Raw genomic sequence first — 15127 nt, forward strand, 5'->3', positions numbered from 1 at the left:
GCAACAATATTTTTTTGTTATTATAGTGAAAAGAAGACTTGCTTTATTTGCAAAGTTTATTTCACAGAGCACACATATGAACAGAAGAATAACGGAGTGTTCCAACATGTGACATTTGTGCAGAAAAATACCAGAAACTCATTTGTTAGGATGATTGTCTCTGCCTTCTTCATGAAAGAGCTAGTGTATAAAAATAGTTTTCAAATCTAAGGCACCAAGCTCTATCTGTAACACTGGTACAGTACACTGAATGGCAAAGAACTAAGGAATCGGAAAGAATAATTCTTTCTTTAACTAATCCAAGACCGGTGGCTAGAAAGGAACGTGGGCCTGCTTGAAACTTTGTGATTCACTACAAAACTCATCAGCAGTAGGACAACTATTGTGCATTCAAGTTTTAGTTGCTGGTTTAAGCAGAATTTGATGGATTTCAGGAAGCTATCCCAGTGTGCGTGTGTGCGCACATGCATGCAAACGTGTGTGCAAATGTGTACGTGTGTGTGTGCGCACGCGCATGCGCGCCTATCTATCACGGCGACCAAAGAAGGAATGGCCCTGCTCTTGTACTCACTTGCAGCCAGTGGTTAGAGAAGGCCGAGCAAGTCCGGCTCCACGTGCCAACGCTGAACGCAGACCGAAGGCAGGACTGGAGAGCACGAGGAGAAAAAGATGGCGCGCCAAAATCCACTGGGGGGATGACACGTGCCCCACCACACAACAGCCACATAGTGCTGCAGGCACAATAAAAACAGTGCACGTTTTTGGAAATAAACCCCCCCCCCGTGCACTTCAAAAGGTAAGACTGATGATAAGCACGAAAGGTGCTAAACTGTCCCAAGACGACACTTTCTAGGACCCCTGGCATTTGGGAGTGCCGGGGCCTGTGCACTCCGGTGATGGCAGAGCTAAAAACATACATAACGGTAACATGGAACTTATAACTATATTTTGCAACCTCCCGTTCATTATAAACAATCTAGCAAAGCTCTTGTGAGCAATCCTGAGTTCCTCGCACCCCCCATCAAGTCGTCTATGAGATCAAATGTCAGCTTTGAATTGTTAAAGTAATGTAACTGTTAAACAGAATAAGCATTATTTTAAGAGAGAAAATTACTCCTTGGTTTAGAAACTCAAGAGTTACCACTTGATAAAAAGGCACCCTTGGTGTATACACTCACACATACCGGCTGGAAAACAAGAACAAGACAGCGGAGGTTTCTACAGACAAACAAAAACAGGTCTTTACTCAAAACCCTTGCTGTGGGCAAGCATCAAGGTGGTATGCGCATCTTTTGAGACACGTGTTAAGGTGACTGATGTTTTTCTCCTTCTTGGATGGTCATTGTCTTGGCCAGGTTCAAGTCAGAGGCAGAGAAATGTGGGGAGATGGGCCTAGCAATTGAAATCCAGAGCGGAGGATGAATCTTCCTCTGGGCTGCACGAGGTTTACATGTCTGACCAGAGGGAAAAAGAAAAGAAAGATTAGTAGAGAAGATGCTGGTTGCACAGCCACTGGGCCTCAGCCTCCCTTCGGGGTGGGCCCCGGGACCCTTGGCAACCCCCTCCCCAATCCAAGTTGCTGACACACTGGTGCCCTTGTACTAAATACTCCCCATGACTCCAACTCCCAAATAGGCCCAAGCTGCCTCTCAATTTCAAAGACAGCTTCTTGAGGAAAGAAAAGCAAAGGCCTTTTGGTTTTGGAAATTCAGGGTGAGAGAGAGACTAATTCCAAAGGCCTCACTAACCTCTGCCCTAAATGGTTACCTGTATGCTGTAAAGCAGCTTGTGGACTGGGGGCTGAAAAGAACCTATTTTATATGTCTGATAGGAAATTCGGGGCATAAAAACTAAAATCAAGTTATCTACCCTCTCAAAACCAACGTTTTAAGTTTTTAAGTGTATTTATTTATTTTGAGAGAGAGAAAAAGTGCAAGTGGGGTAGGGGCAGAGAGAAAGAGAGTGGGAGAGAGGATCCCAAGCAGGCTCTACACTATCAGTGCAGAACCTGACACGGGGCTCGAACCCACAAACCGTGAGATCATGACCTAAGCCGAAGTCCGATGCTTAACCGACTGAGGCACCCAGGCGCCCCATCTCTCAAAACCAACTTAATGGAAGTTCTTTGAGATCAACCTAGTGTTTGGATCCACCACGGTCTCCCGTCTCACCTCTGAAGTTACAAGGTGCCAAGAAAGCCCTGGAAAAGCCAAAGCAGGAGGGTTCACGGCCAACTGCCTTTCAAACAGTGTGAAGACAGGATGAGGCCTTACCCAATAGAGGAGGTACACATTTGTTTTTCTCGTCATCTAAAGGCATCTGGGGACTTGGATGGAATGTGATGGAACCTTTCAGGTGGTATTTTCGGCTATCAGGAGGGATACTGGACATGAGTGACTCTGCCTCATCTCTGATGTCAACAATCTTGTCACAGATCCACTCCTGTGCCTCTGGATGTACACTTTTGTTAGGTCCCACGGTGTTGCTGGTTTCACTTGCCTTTCTGGTTTTTGTTGCTCGGCTGCTCATTCTTTTGCTGGACGGTCTGGAAAGAGAGGTTTGGGTTAGAATCCTGACTGTCCCAGAACCAAGGCTGTGTCCTGAAAGCAGCTTTATCCTTTAATTAACTTCTAAGAAATGCCTTGGAAGTAACTTAACCTTCAGAATCCTAGAATAGGAAGGCTGGAAGGGACCCTGGAGATCACAGACCACACTGGTTTCCAAATTGTGTCCTGCAAAGTCCTAGGGTTCAGCAAACACTAAGCAGGGCTAAGAGCAGCTGCGTGTGCAGGGATGCAGAAGCCCCATCCCTACTTCACTCTGACCTGAGACACAACCATGCAGTGCAGTGAGGACGAACGTGGCTCTCCTAGCTCCAGCGCTCGTGCTGGCCCGACACTGCGCCTCTCAGCCCATCGTGTTCCCACGGGCCCTGAAGGTTCAGTGTCTCTTTAGGGAATCCCCAGGGAGCCTTCCCTTCCAAGAATCTGTTCCCACTCTTCCAACCAAACTTCTGACCCTCAGTTTCCCCATATGTAAAATGACATCAATACTGAACTCAGAGTCACAATGAGAATTAAAATAAGCAGCAAAAGATGCCTGGTATGCAGCAGTCACTCAGTGCCCCCCCTTCCCTGATTTTATGAGAAAATGCTAACCAGTGTGCACAAAAGCACAGCTTAGAGTCAGATGCATCTAGTTTGAATGTGGGCTCTGCCCTTTAACGGTGGGATGTTGGGCAACTAAGACCTGTAATCTCTCCGTGCCTCAGTTTCCTCGTCTGTAAAAGTGAAGATGATAACCCTTGCCTAGCAAGGCTGCTGTGGGGATTACTTTGTTTCTGGAAGTGCTTGACACCGTGCTTGGTACAAACTAAGACCTCAGTCACTAATCTCATGTAGGACTCCCACCGAGTGTATTCTGATAGGCTCACTGGACTCACCTGGTACCCTTCGCCTGAGTCAAAGGGTTTTTCGCACTTTTTTGTCTGAAGGTTTTCATGTCGCCATTAAAAAATGTTTTTGTCTCTCTATGGACTTGGCCAGAAGTGGCGTCTAAAAACACCAGCTTGGGAGTGTTCTTCTTCATGTTTTTAAAATGTGTTTTGAATTTTGTGGATGAATCCATGCCATTTATAAAGGCTTGGAAAAAGAAAGGAAGAAGATTAAAACTGGAGTTTCAACAATGCAGACAACAAGAGGCAAAGGCCATGATCCTGCCGGGCCGGAGTACGGCCGGCCACATAAAGGCAGGAGGAAGAGCCATGCAGCAGTATTCTGGGGTGTAAGCCGCCACCCGGCACACAGGCCCACTCTGGCCTCAAACAACAAAGGGGCCACCTCTAAGGAACTTGCCCTCTTTCCTCTGCTGGGCAAGACAGGCCAGAGGGCAGAGGGCAGCAGGCAGCATGCTTCTTACCCCTCCTCCTGACTGCCCACCTCGCCAACCCCGCCTGTTCTTTTAGTCTTGATGCCAGGGCTCCCTCTACCTTCAGCTTTCCTCAGCGCCCTGAGCTGACCCTACACCTGGCCCTGCTCCTACTGCTCACCGTATTCAGGTTGGCCAGCTTGTGGCAGGGTCACCATCTGCTCCTAGGTCTATCTCCCCACAGGCTCTCCTGGGGCCACACCTCCTCCTGTCTGTATCCCTGGTACCCAGAACGCCTGACTTGCGTGTTCATATCCACTTGTGGGGTAAAACGTGGACAACAGTGTTCTCTCAAGTTCCTAGTACTGCTGCCATAAAGTGGTTCCTACTCAGAAGGGAATCAGCCATACATTTCAGAGAACACTCAGATCACGACAGGAATCCTATTTTTCTCAGTGAGGTGGAAAGTGGCATTCCACCTGTCATCAGTCATGGATGCCATGTGAGGCCCTGAGCTGTGACATGCTCGTAACCCTCACATTCAGTTACGAGCTACCACCTACACCGTAATGGCACAACCTGCAAAACAAGAGCAGTCGCTGCTGTAGCAGCCTTTATTGAGAGTTTCCTACGTGTCAGGTGCTCTTAGCACTACATGGATTATCCCATTGCAGTCTCGTGCTACACTAGGAAGAGAACATTCACTTCCCCTTTTTCAGGTAGGAAGACTGAGTACAGAGAGGTTCAGTAAGTTGCCCAAAGCCACACAGCTCAGAAGCAGAGGAGCCCCTGGATGAACCCAGGCAGTTAACTCTTAAATGGTGACGAACAGAACTCAAAAGGCAAGCAAACCTGATGGATGTAGGTCATTGAAGGAGTCATCGTCGCTTTCTGACTCGTCCTCATCATCTGCTTCGTCCTCCTCGTATGTGTTGTCACCGAAGGTTTCTGCAGCCTACGATGAGAAAAGAAGTCATGGTTACATCTAATCTTCCATTATCCTGACTTGGTATTTCAAAGAAAACAGATTTCATGCCGGACTGCTGCCTAATTTTAATTAAGAGATAAAAAATCTAAACTCTTTGGCCCCAAAGAGTGGCCCTAGTTGTGGCCCTAGTTGTGTCTTTCAGTTAGGGAAAGACACTCAAGAGTGGGAGCCAAGGAACAATGCTTTGGGCTGGCATGTGGCCTCTCTGTGTGCTCCGAGCCCTAACTAAGCCAAGGAAGGGACGATTGATAAATAACTAAAAAAAGTTCTTGGCTGCTGCTTGAGCCAGTGGGCTAAATGATCTTTCAGATGGTGACTCCCTGCACTTTCCAGAAATGACATTTCTATTCTGAATTTTCAGGATATGGATGACCATGCTGGGGAACTGTAAACAACCAAAATATCAATCTTGTTGCACAAAGGGTAAAGGGCACAGACTCTGGAGGAAAGGGGTCTTAGATGCATCAAAAGACAGGATGCTGGGGTATAGAGATAGACCCCCCAAAAGCATACCATAAATGAAAAAAATTACCATAAATGAAAAAAAAACCCACTGAATCTGAGCTCACTAAAATGAACTTGTGTTCAGCAAAAGGCATTCTGAGAGTACGAGGCGAACTACAGCAATACCTACACATTGACAGGGCTCATAACTCGAGCAGGTAAAAACTCCTACACATCAGTAAGAAAGAGGCCAGCCGCCAAACAGAAACATGGGCAAGGGACTTGATAAGGCGCTTCACCAAAGCAGATCTTCAAATGGCCAAAAAGCAGATGAAAAGGCACTCGACTCCATTAATCATCAAAAAATATTAACAGATTCAATAGTGTGCAAATTAAGAACGTCTATCCAGTAGAAGACAGCATTAAGACATGCCACAAATAAACTGGGAGAAGATATATGCAGTCCATATAAGCAAGAAAGTAGTGGCATCCACATTTTAAGAACTACAAGTGAGAAAAAGACAAATCAACCCAAAAGTTTTGGGCAGAGACCTGAATAAGCATCTCACACAGGAAAAAACATGACAGCTAAAGATAGGAGAACATGCTCAACCTCTTTAATATTTAATCAGAGACATGCGAGTGTGATACTTTAATTACCACCAGACTGGCAAGAATGAAAAAGTCGGCAAGAAGGTGAAGCAACAGGAATTCTTAGGCACCGCTGGCAGGAACGCATAGACTACCTGTGAGGTATTTGAATATGTCTTTCTTGTCCGCTTCATAATTTCCTCAATTCTCTAAAGGAATATAAAAATTCAAACACGAAAACAGATTAAAAACCAAACAGTGGTCCTGAAGAAGTTGATTACTTCTGTTTCCCATAAGTGGACAGTGTCAGTTGACTGCTCCCAAGCCACAGACTTGGCAGACAAGAGACCCTACGGCGGCCACCAGAATCCTTCCAATCCCAGTTTCAGTCGGTCCAGAAAATGTCTTGAGTGGGTACTAGCTATCCTAACACACAGATCCAATGACTTCTCACTCCGAAGTTCATAGACTTAGACACCCATTACTTAAACTAAGCATGTACTGCTGCAAACCAGTGAGGACTTTTTAATGTACTTTAGTCTGAATAGACCACGAGTGAAGCAGATATTAATGAAAAGACTGCACCCCACTGATGCGACACTATCAGCACTTTCTTGCTGGAAAGAGCACACACCCAGGAGGGAAATTTCTCTCCTTCCTTCCCTGAGGGTGAGGAGAACTGTAGCTCTCTGGCCTCCTCAGGGCGACCTCCATCTCTCAACAGAGGCCTTGCAGCCTGGGCCGGGGCCTTCTCTGCTCCCAGACGAGCCAATTAAGTTGCACAAAGGGAGGCCCTACCTTACAAACAGCCTGTGTGTTGGCCTTTCGGAGAAGCCTGCACCCTTCTGTTTCCTTTGCTCAAGCTGCTGCAATTTCCAGCCTAGTTTAGAAGACACTAACTTCCATCAACCCCTCCCAATGACTGGAGTGATTCTACTCAAACGAACTCTGTTTCCAGAGGTCAGTGAATATGGAGGTGTCACTGTAATGGTCACCAGTGGTCCATGATGGAGAGGTATGGTAAGAGAAGACCCTTCTACGCAGGAAGGGTGAGATCCTTGGATTAGAGAGTTCTAGTGGGAAAACCACCAGAGGCTAGCGTACCACTTATTTGTGATTTTTGAAGAACACGTTTTGATATCATGTGCCCAACATTTTTCCAAAAAGAACCAAACTCCCAAAACAGAAAGAGTACCTTTTTTCTTTCTAATCTCTCCTGCAAATTCTGTAACATAATTCTCTCGTGCTCCTTCTTGCGTTTGTCAGCCTCCTCATCAGCTTTTATTTTGGTGTCCCCCTTCTAGAAAATTTGTATAAAAATACCATTTTGATCTCAATATATGAGTGATAACCAAGAACATCAGTTGAAAAAGTTAAATAGTAAAATGTTATCGGGCATAAAAGAATGTAACCTTTTGACTGACAGTACCTATATGCACAACATTCATGAATTACCAATTTTCAAAGCATTAGCTAAAATGCACAAAACTAGGCTATTATCTTGAGGATTTAGAAGCCATGTCAGTCCCCTCCAGGACCCCATGGTTATCATTAGTGGTTACCAGGCCACTATAGTTTGAAAATATGTGATTATGTAGCTATCCATGAACACAGCAACAGGAGCTGAAAAGTCTTACACCTTTCAAAAGCACCGAAAGGATCCTTAAAGGTAGTTCTTGAGGAATGCGAACGCACACAATCATTTATGTAACATATACCTGATTTTACTAAGGGATAGGCTAAAAATGAAATATAAAGTGGACTATGTTAATAATTCAAACTGAGTACAGTCTGAGCTCAGTTTGTGGATTTATTTACCTAGTGATTTGAATTTGCATGGGTGAGACATTATTGGAGAATTGGAGGACTTTATTCTTTTCTAAATTTTGTTAAAGTTTATTTTGAGAGAGAGCATGCACTTGAGTGGGGGAGGGGCAGAGAGCCAGGGAGTGAGAAAATCCCAAGCAGGCTCCTCACTGTCAGTGTAGAGACCGACACGAGGCTCAATCCCATGAACCGTGAGATCAGGACCTGAGCTGAAATCAAGAGTTGGACATTTAACCCACTGAGCCACACAGGCGCCCCATGGAGGGCTTTGAACTTTTAGAGGTATTCGTACTTTTTATCATCTGTGCTGGAAGTGTGTCTGGAGTGCGGCTGTGAGTGTTGCCACAGAATGCAGGGTCAGAAAAACTCACTTAGGACATTTAATCTGTGAGCAATTTGATTTTCTGAAGCCAAGCTGCAATGTTGTTTATGTAGACAAAATAAAACACTACTAATCTATAATTTGCTGCTTTCTGCTTCAGTTGCACTTGGAGAATCTTCTAGGGTTGTGCCAAGGGTGGCTGAGAATGACCTGCAGCAGCACCAAGCAATGGCTAGACTGTGCTGGAAAAATGCAGCTAGAGAAGCCTGCATCTGGTCCTCCCTTTTCTTGGACAAAGGCTGCCTCGGGCTTCCACTGAATTTTAGAACCTGGTCACCCGCCGACAGAGTGGATACAGCAAACCTGTAGCAGCACTTTCTGGTCTTCCGGATCTGTACATCCTTTCTTCATTTCATCGCGTCTTTGTCCATCTTCGAGTTTTGAGAACTCTTCTCCTTGGGTGTCAACTCCTTTCTCTGCCATTTCCTTCACCTTCCTAATGACACAATATTTAAACAATTCTTAGTATTTGTCTCGGTCTCTACCACACAGAGGTTGCAGCAATACATGCTTTTCAGTCACCTCTGTACCCAATGCAGGGCTTGAAATGACCCTGAAATTAAGAGTCACATGCTCCACTGAGTCAGCCAGGTGACCCTGGACGTGCACTTTTATAGTGGAACTGCTTATGTATAGGAACACAACTTACATTTTTACACCAGATTCGCTACATTTTCTGTGTTGTTACTGTACAAAATTTGCCCAATTTCACCCTTTTTAAATGTGGGAAACCAGCTCTTGGGAGTAGAAAGATTTCTATCAAATAATGGGCCACTCTGCATTCTAAAATGAGAGAAAGAAAAACATTCCTTAACTATTTTAGACACATGGGACCCTCCAAAAGGCCTTATTTACACATATGTAATTTAAAGGAGGGTCTGGTGGTGCCCAGGGGAAAGCCCCATCCACAATGACGGGTACGCAGGGGTTTTAAAACGTTAAATTAGCTGTTTACATGAAGTGATGAATGATGGCCTTCCAGTTAACAGTTTTTGCTATTCACAACATCCCCTTCTCCTTTCTTCCAAACTCATTTAAAGTACACTGAAAGCATGTGACTGCATTTCAAATACCACTTAAAAAACAACTCAGGACTGTAGTTATTCTTCGCAGGCAGTAGGTAGGTTTATATCCCAGAGCCCTAAATCAAGTGAGCTTCAAGAGTGAGGGTTGGGGTGCCTGGGTGGCTCAGTTGGTTGAGCATCTGACTCTTGCTTTTGGCTCAGGTCATGATCCCAGGGTTACAGGATCGAGCCCCACATCAGGCTCCACGCTGAGTATGGAGCCTGCTTAAGATTCTCTCCCTCTCTCCCTCTCTCTCTCCCTCCCTCCCTCTGCCCTTCCCCCTCTTGCGCTCTAAGACTGAGGGTAAAGAAACCTTGAGATGGAATCAGAACGAACACAACTGTACATGAGGTTTGCTGCTCACAGGAAAGCCTTCCAGCAATGACTGAGGAGATTCAGGCATCACAAAGGTCACTGGAAAGCACCTCTAGCAAAACATGAGAAAGTATACTTTCCAGGCTTACAAATTCTAAAGTTACAAAAGAGTTTTGAAACAAAGGGGTGGACTCCAATGAATGCCAACCGAAACAGCCTGGCATGATCACCCCGGTGTTCCTGCCGAGATATGGGACCCCGACACAAGTTCTGGTCTCAAGCATCTTTACAGTACAACTTAATGACACATGATGCACAGATACTAAGGACAACTATACCATCTACCTACACGCCAGCATCCTCTCTGCTAGACAGGCTTCCCACATTTGTTCTGAAGGCAAGGAGTCACTTCTGATTCACAGTGAAGAAAAAGTCAGTTACTCGTTGATTTTTCATATGATTTATAATACATTTAACCTGAGGGTACCTACCTTTCCTCTGCTTCCTTTTGTAGTCTTTCTTCTTTTTCTCTTTGTTCACGAGCAAGGCGCCGTTTCTCTGCCAAAATTTTTGTTGCCTCCTCAGCATTCATAGTCCCTGGTGTGCTTTTACTACTAGGCTCTAGTTGAAATCAACACAACATGCAAAACAGTTAGCTTAGGGAACTTCATACCTCTAAGCCCAATAAAGAGGTGCGAGACAACCAACAATATTAAAAACTCAATATATACATGGTCCAGATTTTATCAATAACATGCAATCTGTAAGTAAGTGATCAAAAGAACAGATTTTGTTCAAAACCTCAATCCTGTTCCCAATAACAGAAGTAGCAGTCTGTTTCTTTTTAACATCCCCTTGCTCCAAAATAATGTACTCCCACTTTGGTTTAGCTGTTTTGAGAGTGACCTAACTAAAATGACCCTATGGGAAAAAAGATTAAGACGCACTGAACACAGAGGAAGACAAACTTATGCCCAGTCTATATGAAGTATACAAATACTTGACTAGACAAGAACATACCCAGCATACATTTTGAAATTTGTGCATAATTTTCACTAAATAACTACTGTTTAAATGAATGTTGGTAATAGTGAATTATTATATTTGATTGGTCATAAAGTGGCTAACTACATAACCAAAGAAACCAAGACTATCAGTAAAATAAGGTGACCACATGGGGGCATGCTGTAATGTTTCAGTCCATGTGATGACTATTTTTTTTTAATTTTTTTTAATGTTTTTATTTATTTTTGAAGGAGAGAGAGAGAGACAGAGCATGAGCGGGGGAGGAGCAGAGAGAGGGGGAGACACAGAATCAGAAGCAGGCTCCGAGCTGTCAGCACAGAGCCCGACGCGGGGCTCGAACCCACAAACTGTGAGATCATGACCTGAGCTGAAGCTGGATACTCAACCAACTGAGCCACCCAGGTGCTCCATGTGATGACTATTTTAAACAAATCACATATTGGGGTGTGCCTGGATGGATCAGTCAGTTAAGCATCTGACTCTTGATTTCAGCTCAGGTCAAGATCTCGTGGTTCATGAGTTCAAGCCCCACATCGGGGCTTCTCTCGAATCCCCACATTGGGATTCTCTCTCTCTCCTTCTCTTTCTGCCCCTCCCAAGCGCTCTCACTCTCTCAAAATAAATCACTTTAAAAATAAATAAGTAAATAACATATGAAAATGAGGATCTTAAGACATCAGGAATGAATAATTTGCAATAAAATTATTATTCCTGTCATAAAGAAATCACTGTGGAATTCCTTCAAAAAGCAAAATTTACTAGTGTACTTAAAATTAAATAATGGCAAGAAAACAAAGTAAAATAAAATAAAATAATGTCTATGGACATTAAGAACATGTCACAGGCAAAATGCCAACATGGGACTTTTAGGAACCCACATACTGCTCAGACACGTTATGGTGTATGTGTGGAAACGGACCTTCAGCTCCTGATGGAAATCCACTCAGCCACATATGGCCAGATGTGCTCTCCCCAAAGATGGACAATACCTTAGGGCCATTCACAGAACCATCCACTATCAGAGCTGGAAGGGACCCCTAGGGATCACCTACAGCAATGCACTCATCTAATCAGTACTTTTAACATTAGTTCCAAAAATGGATTTTCCGCAACAAGGGGGTGGGGGGAAGAAGCTCTGGCAAGGAAAAGTAAGCAGTGTGACAATGACTGGCTAAATTCTCTTCATCAAAAGAAAGCTTACACCCTAAAGTTCTCAGAATTGGGGAATAAAACAAAGGTGACCATTTCTAACTACCTTAAGACTTCCCGTGTTGCCAAAATAAACTTCTCAGTGAAGGAACTTACCTTCACAGACCGTCTGCTTTTGGCTCACAGCTTCAGAGCTGCTAGTGGTTTTAGGAACTGCTTCTCTTTTCTTTCCAAGAGTACCTAACACATTTTGCGCAAGTAAGTTACGCTGAACAGGAATTACTTTGTAACAAAGGGAAGGTTGTGACTGTTTTGACCTGACAGGTGATGGGGACGGGGGGCGATTCTTCTGCATTTGCCTGCTGAGAAAAAGTAACCATTAGTGGGGGAAGTTGGATACGGTTTTGTAGTAGATATGTGTACATATAAAGTAAACACATTAGTTTATAATGTGCCATTTCATAAAATATAATGTCTTGGTACTAGGAGATATTTTCTAACAGAAGTCAGTCCATTTTTGAAGATTTTTTCCTATTTACAATGCATACTACCATTATTTCCTTTATGAAACACTGATGTGACATTTATCCTGGTAAAACACCTATGAGGAACAGTTGCAATTAAGCTACTTACTTAACACTGATGGGAGAGGGTGGGCGCCGCCCACCTGCAGGAGAAGATGGCCATTTATAACATGGTATGTGTGACGATGGGCGCTTCTTTGTACCAGGGTTGGAGGCCTGTTTGTCCATTTCTGGTTTCTGAACAGAGCCAATACAGTCAGATTGAGATCAGCATTTACCTTTCTGCAGCTGGCTTGCCTTTTTAAGACCAACATACCCTGAACATGTAATACAATTTTAGCTCCTTAAAAGGAGCTTTTCAAGCATGAGAATTACACACAGATATGTTCTTCTAGACTAACAATTCAGATTACGAATTTCAAGAAGTTCACAGAAATAATTAAAAACAAATCTTTCCCTTCAAAACCTGATTCTATTTCTAAATCCTAATTAAAGGTTTGTGATATTTCTTCTTGAACTTTTCTTCAGTTTAGAAATAGTTCCTATAACAGTTATACTTCCTCCTTTCTACTAAAAACTAATATTCCAGCTTTGAGGGGAAACTGGTACGACGAGTATCATCATTTTAAATCATTAAAGTGGCTTATCCTATATAACTGATTTTATTGCAGAATACTATCTAAGAACTTGCTTATGTTGTGAAACTTGACCTATCATGACCTACACAACTAAATACACAGATTTTAACAGAAAATTGGGCAATAAAAGGCACTTAATAAACCTGTGGAAAATCTCTCACTTTCACCTTGGAAGATGTTTCCACGCTCACCTCCAGGAAGGCCTCGGGGGATGCTTCCACACTCTCTTCGGGGAGCGTTTCCACACTAGCCTTGGGGGACGCTGCCATACCAGCCTTGGTAGATGCCTCCACGCTTGCTTCAGAGGACACTTGCATGCTCCCATCAGGGGACGCATCTGTGCTCATCTCGAGAGACGAGTCCATGCTCACCTCGGGGGATGGGTCCACGCTCACCTCGAGGGACATGTCCACGCTCACTTCCGGGGATGTTTCCACGCTATCAGGGAGTGCTTCCGCACCTGCTTGAACTGATGCTTCCACACTCCCTTCAGGGGACCCTTCCATGCTTGCCTGGGGGGTTGCTTCATTCACCTCGGGGGCCGCCTCCATGTTCGCCTCGGGGTCCACTTCCACACTCACCTTGGGGATCGCTCCCACATTCACATTGGAGGCCACTTCCATACTCGTGCTCGCCTTGGGGGGCGCTTCCACCTTCGCCTTGGGGAGTGCTCCCACTTTCTCCTGGGGAGGCACAGCCATTGCTGACTTGCGAAGCACTATGGTATTCTTCAATTCATCACTGCTATGGCCACGCAGGGGCGTGGTCACATACTGTAGTACAGGATAGCGGTTGCCTGTGGGTGAATGAGGACAGAATGAAATTCTCTACACTTAGCAACCTGACAACAAGGCAGAAACACACCTTGTTAACAGTAGAAGAACAGGAAGAGAGAAAAGAGACCGTGTTTATTAGGAAACTGCAGGGATTACGCCCAACACAGAAGCATTTAGCGAAATGGATCACAGACACAGGACAAAAGTATCACAAAGTTGGTACTTCAGAAGTGCCACCATCAAGAGGCGTCGTGAAAGCAACAGTCTACTATAGATGAAGAAGACGCGTCTCCCAAGTTGATGTTTGCAATAAGCTATTTATCTTTTCTTTTTTTAAGTTTGAGAGCGAGAGCAAGAGTGAGAGCATGCGCGTGAGCAAGGGAGAGCCAGAGAGAGAGAAACCCAAGCAGGCTCCATGCTGTTAGCGTGGAGTCAGACGCAATGCTGGAACCCACGAACCGTGAGATCACGACCTGAACCGAAATCAAGAGTAGGATGCTTAACTGACTGAGCCACCCAGGCTCCCTGCCATTTCTCATTTAATCATACTACGGTTGAGTGATTTTCATAAAACATTACAAGATGTTCAACACTTTTTAAAAGTAATCTAAAACAACTTAACCAGGGCCAGGGATCTTACGATTACAAGTGATTATGCAAGAAATTCTATATATGGCTATTTTGGAATATAATATAAAAAGAGCATTTTCTCACCCATAATAAAAACTATAATAACACATTAATCAGAACAGGCTGGATTTTCAAGGTCTCTTCCAGATTTCACAATCTAAATATTTTCTGCCTAATAAATGGATAAAAATGGTAATACTTGGTACCAGCAAAGAAGGTGGAAAGTGGTAATAGCAACGTTGGGAAAGAGGCAGCCCCACACTGCTGGTGAGGTCGTGGATTTGCACATGTTCCTGGTAGGGGGGATTGGGGCAATAATGTATCAAAAGCCATTACAAAGTTCATAGTCTTTGTTGCCACAATTTCACTTCTAGGTCTATCCTTAAGAAAAAAAATCAGATATGAAAATGTATGCAATAAGGGTTACTTATTATAGCATTATTGATAATATTGAAACAATGAGAACTATAATCCGAATATTCAACAGGAAATTTAGATAATACTGACAGTCATTCAGAGTATTAATATACAATTTCTGGACATAGAAAAGGATATATATCCAGATTAAACAAAAGCAGATTATAACCCTATCTTGTGAAGAAAATACATAAACAAATATTCAGTCATGAGTGGGCTATTGGGATAATAGTAAATTATATTTAAAATTTTCTCTACACTAAATATGCATTGCTTGATTAATAAAGTAAATATTGTTTTTAAATTTTTTAGTTTTATTTATTTATTTTGAGAGAGAGAGAGAGAGCATGAGCAGGGAAGGGGCAGAGAGAGGGAAAGAGAGAGAATCCCAAGCGGGGCTCAAAATTACAAACCGTGAGATGATGACCTGAGCTGAAATCAAGAGTCAGATGCTTCAACCGACTGAGCTGCCCAGGCGCCCGCACCCC

General features: G+C 43.9%; 1 protein-coding gene across 7 annotated transcripts in view; it reads right to left on the reverse strand.

Annotated features, from left to right (window-relative positions):
* Positions 1-1215: 1215 nt before the first annotated feature.
* The window catches only part of MAP7D3 (MAP7 domain containing 3), a 54973-nt gene continuing 41061 nt past the window's right edge, over positions 1216-15127 (reverse strand). For 2 of the 7 annotated variants that reach the window (XM_053201734.1, XM_053201731.1), the window contains 11 exons: positions 12984-13612; positions 12288-12415; positions 11811-12016; positions 9971-10100; positions 8403-8535; positions 7086-7190; positions 6046-6099; positions 4720-4822; positions 3443-3641; positions 2500-2545; positions 1216-1454 (listed from right to left, as the gene is read on the reverse strand). In XM_053201734.1, coding sequence (XP_053057709.1) covers positions 1305-1454; positions 2500-2545; positions 3443-3641; positions 4720-4822; positions 6046-6099; positions 7086-7190; positions 8403-8535; positions 9971-10100; positions 11811-12016; positions 12288-12415; positions 12984-13612 — 1883 coding nt within the window. In that variant the 3' untranslated portion in view covers positions 1216-1304. The remainder of the gene's footprint in view (positions 1455-2499; positions 2546-3442; positions 3642-4719; positions 4823-6045; positions 6100-7085; positions 7191-8402; positions 8536-9970; positions 10101-11810; positions 12017-12287; positions 12416-12983; positions 13613-15127) is intronic. The other 5 variants (XM_053201733.1, XM_053201732.1, XM_053201735.1 and 2 more) reach the window with 5 other exon arrangements.

Source organism: Acinonyx jubatus, chromosome X (genome assembly GCF_027475565.1).
Source record: "Acinonyx jubatus isolate Ajub_Pintada_27869175 chromosome X, VMU_Ajub_asm_v1.0, whole genome shotgun sequence".
Lineage (NCBI taxonomy): Eukaryota > Metazoa > Chordata > Mammalia > Carnivora > Felidae > Acinonyx > Acinonyx jubatus.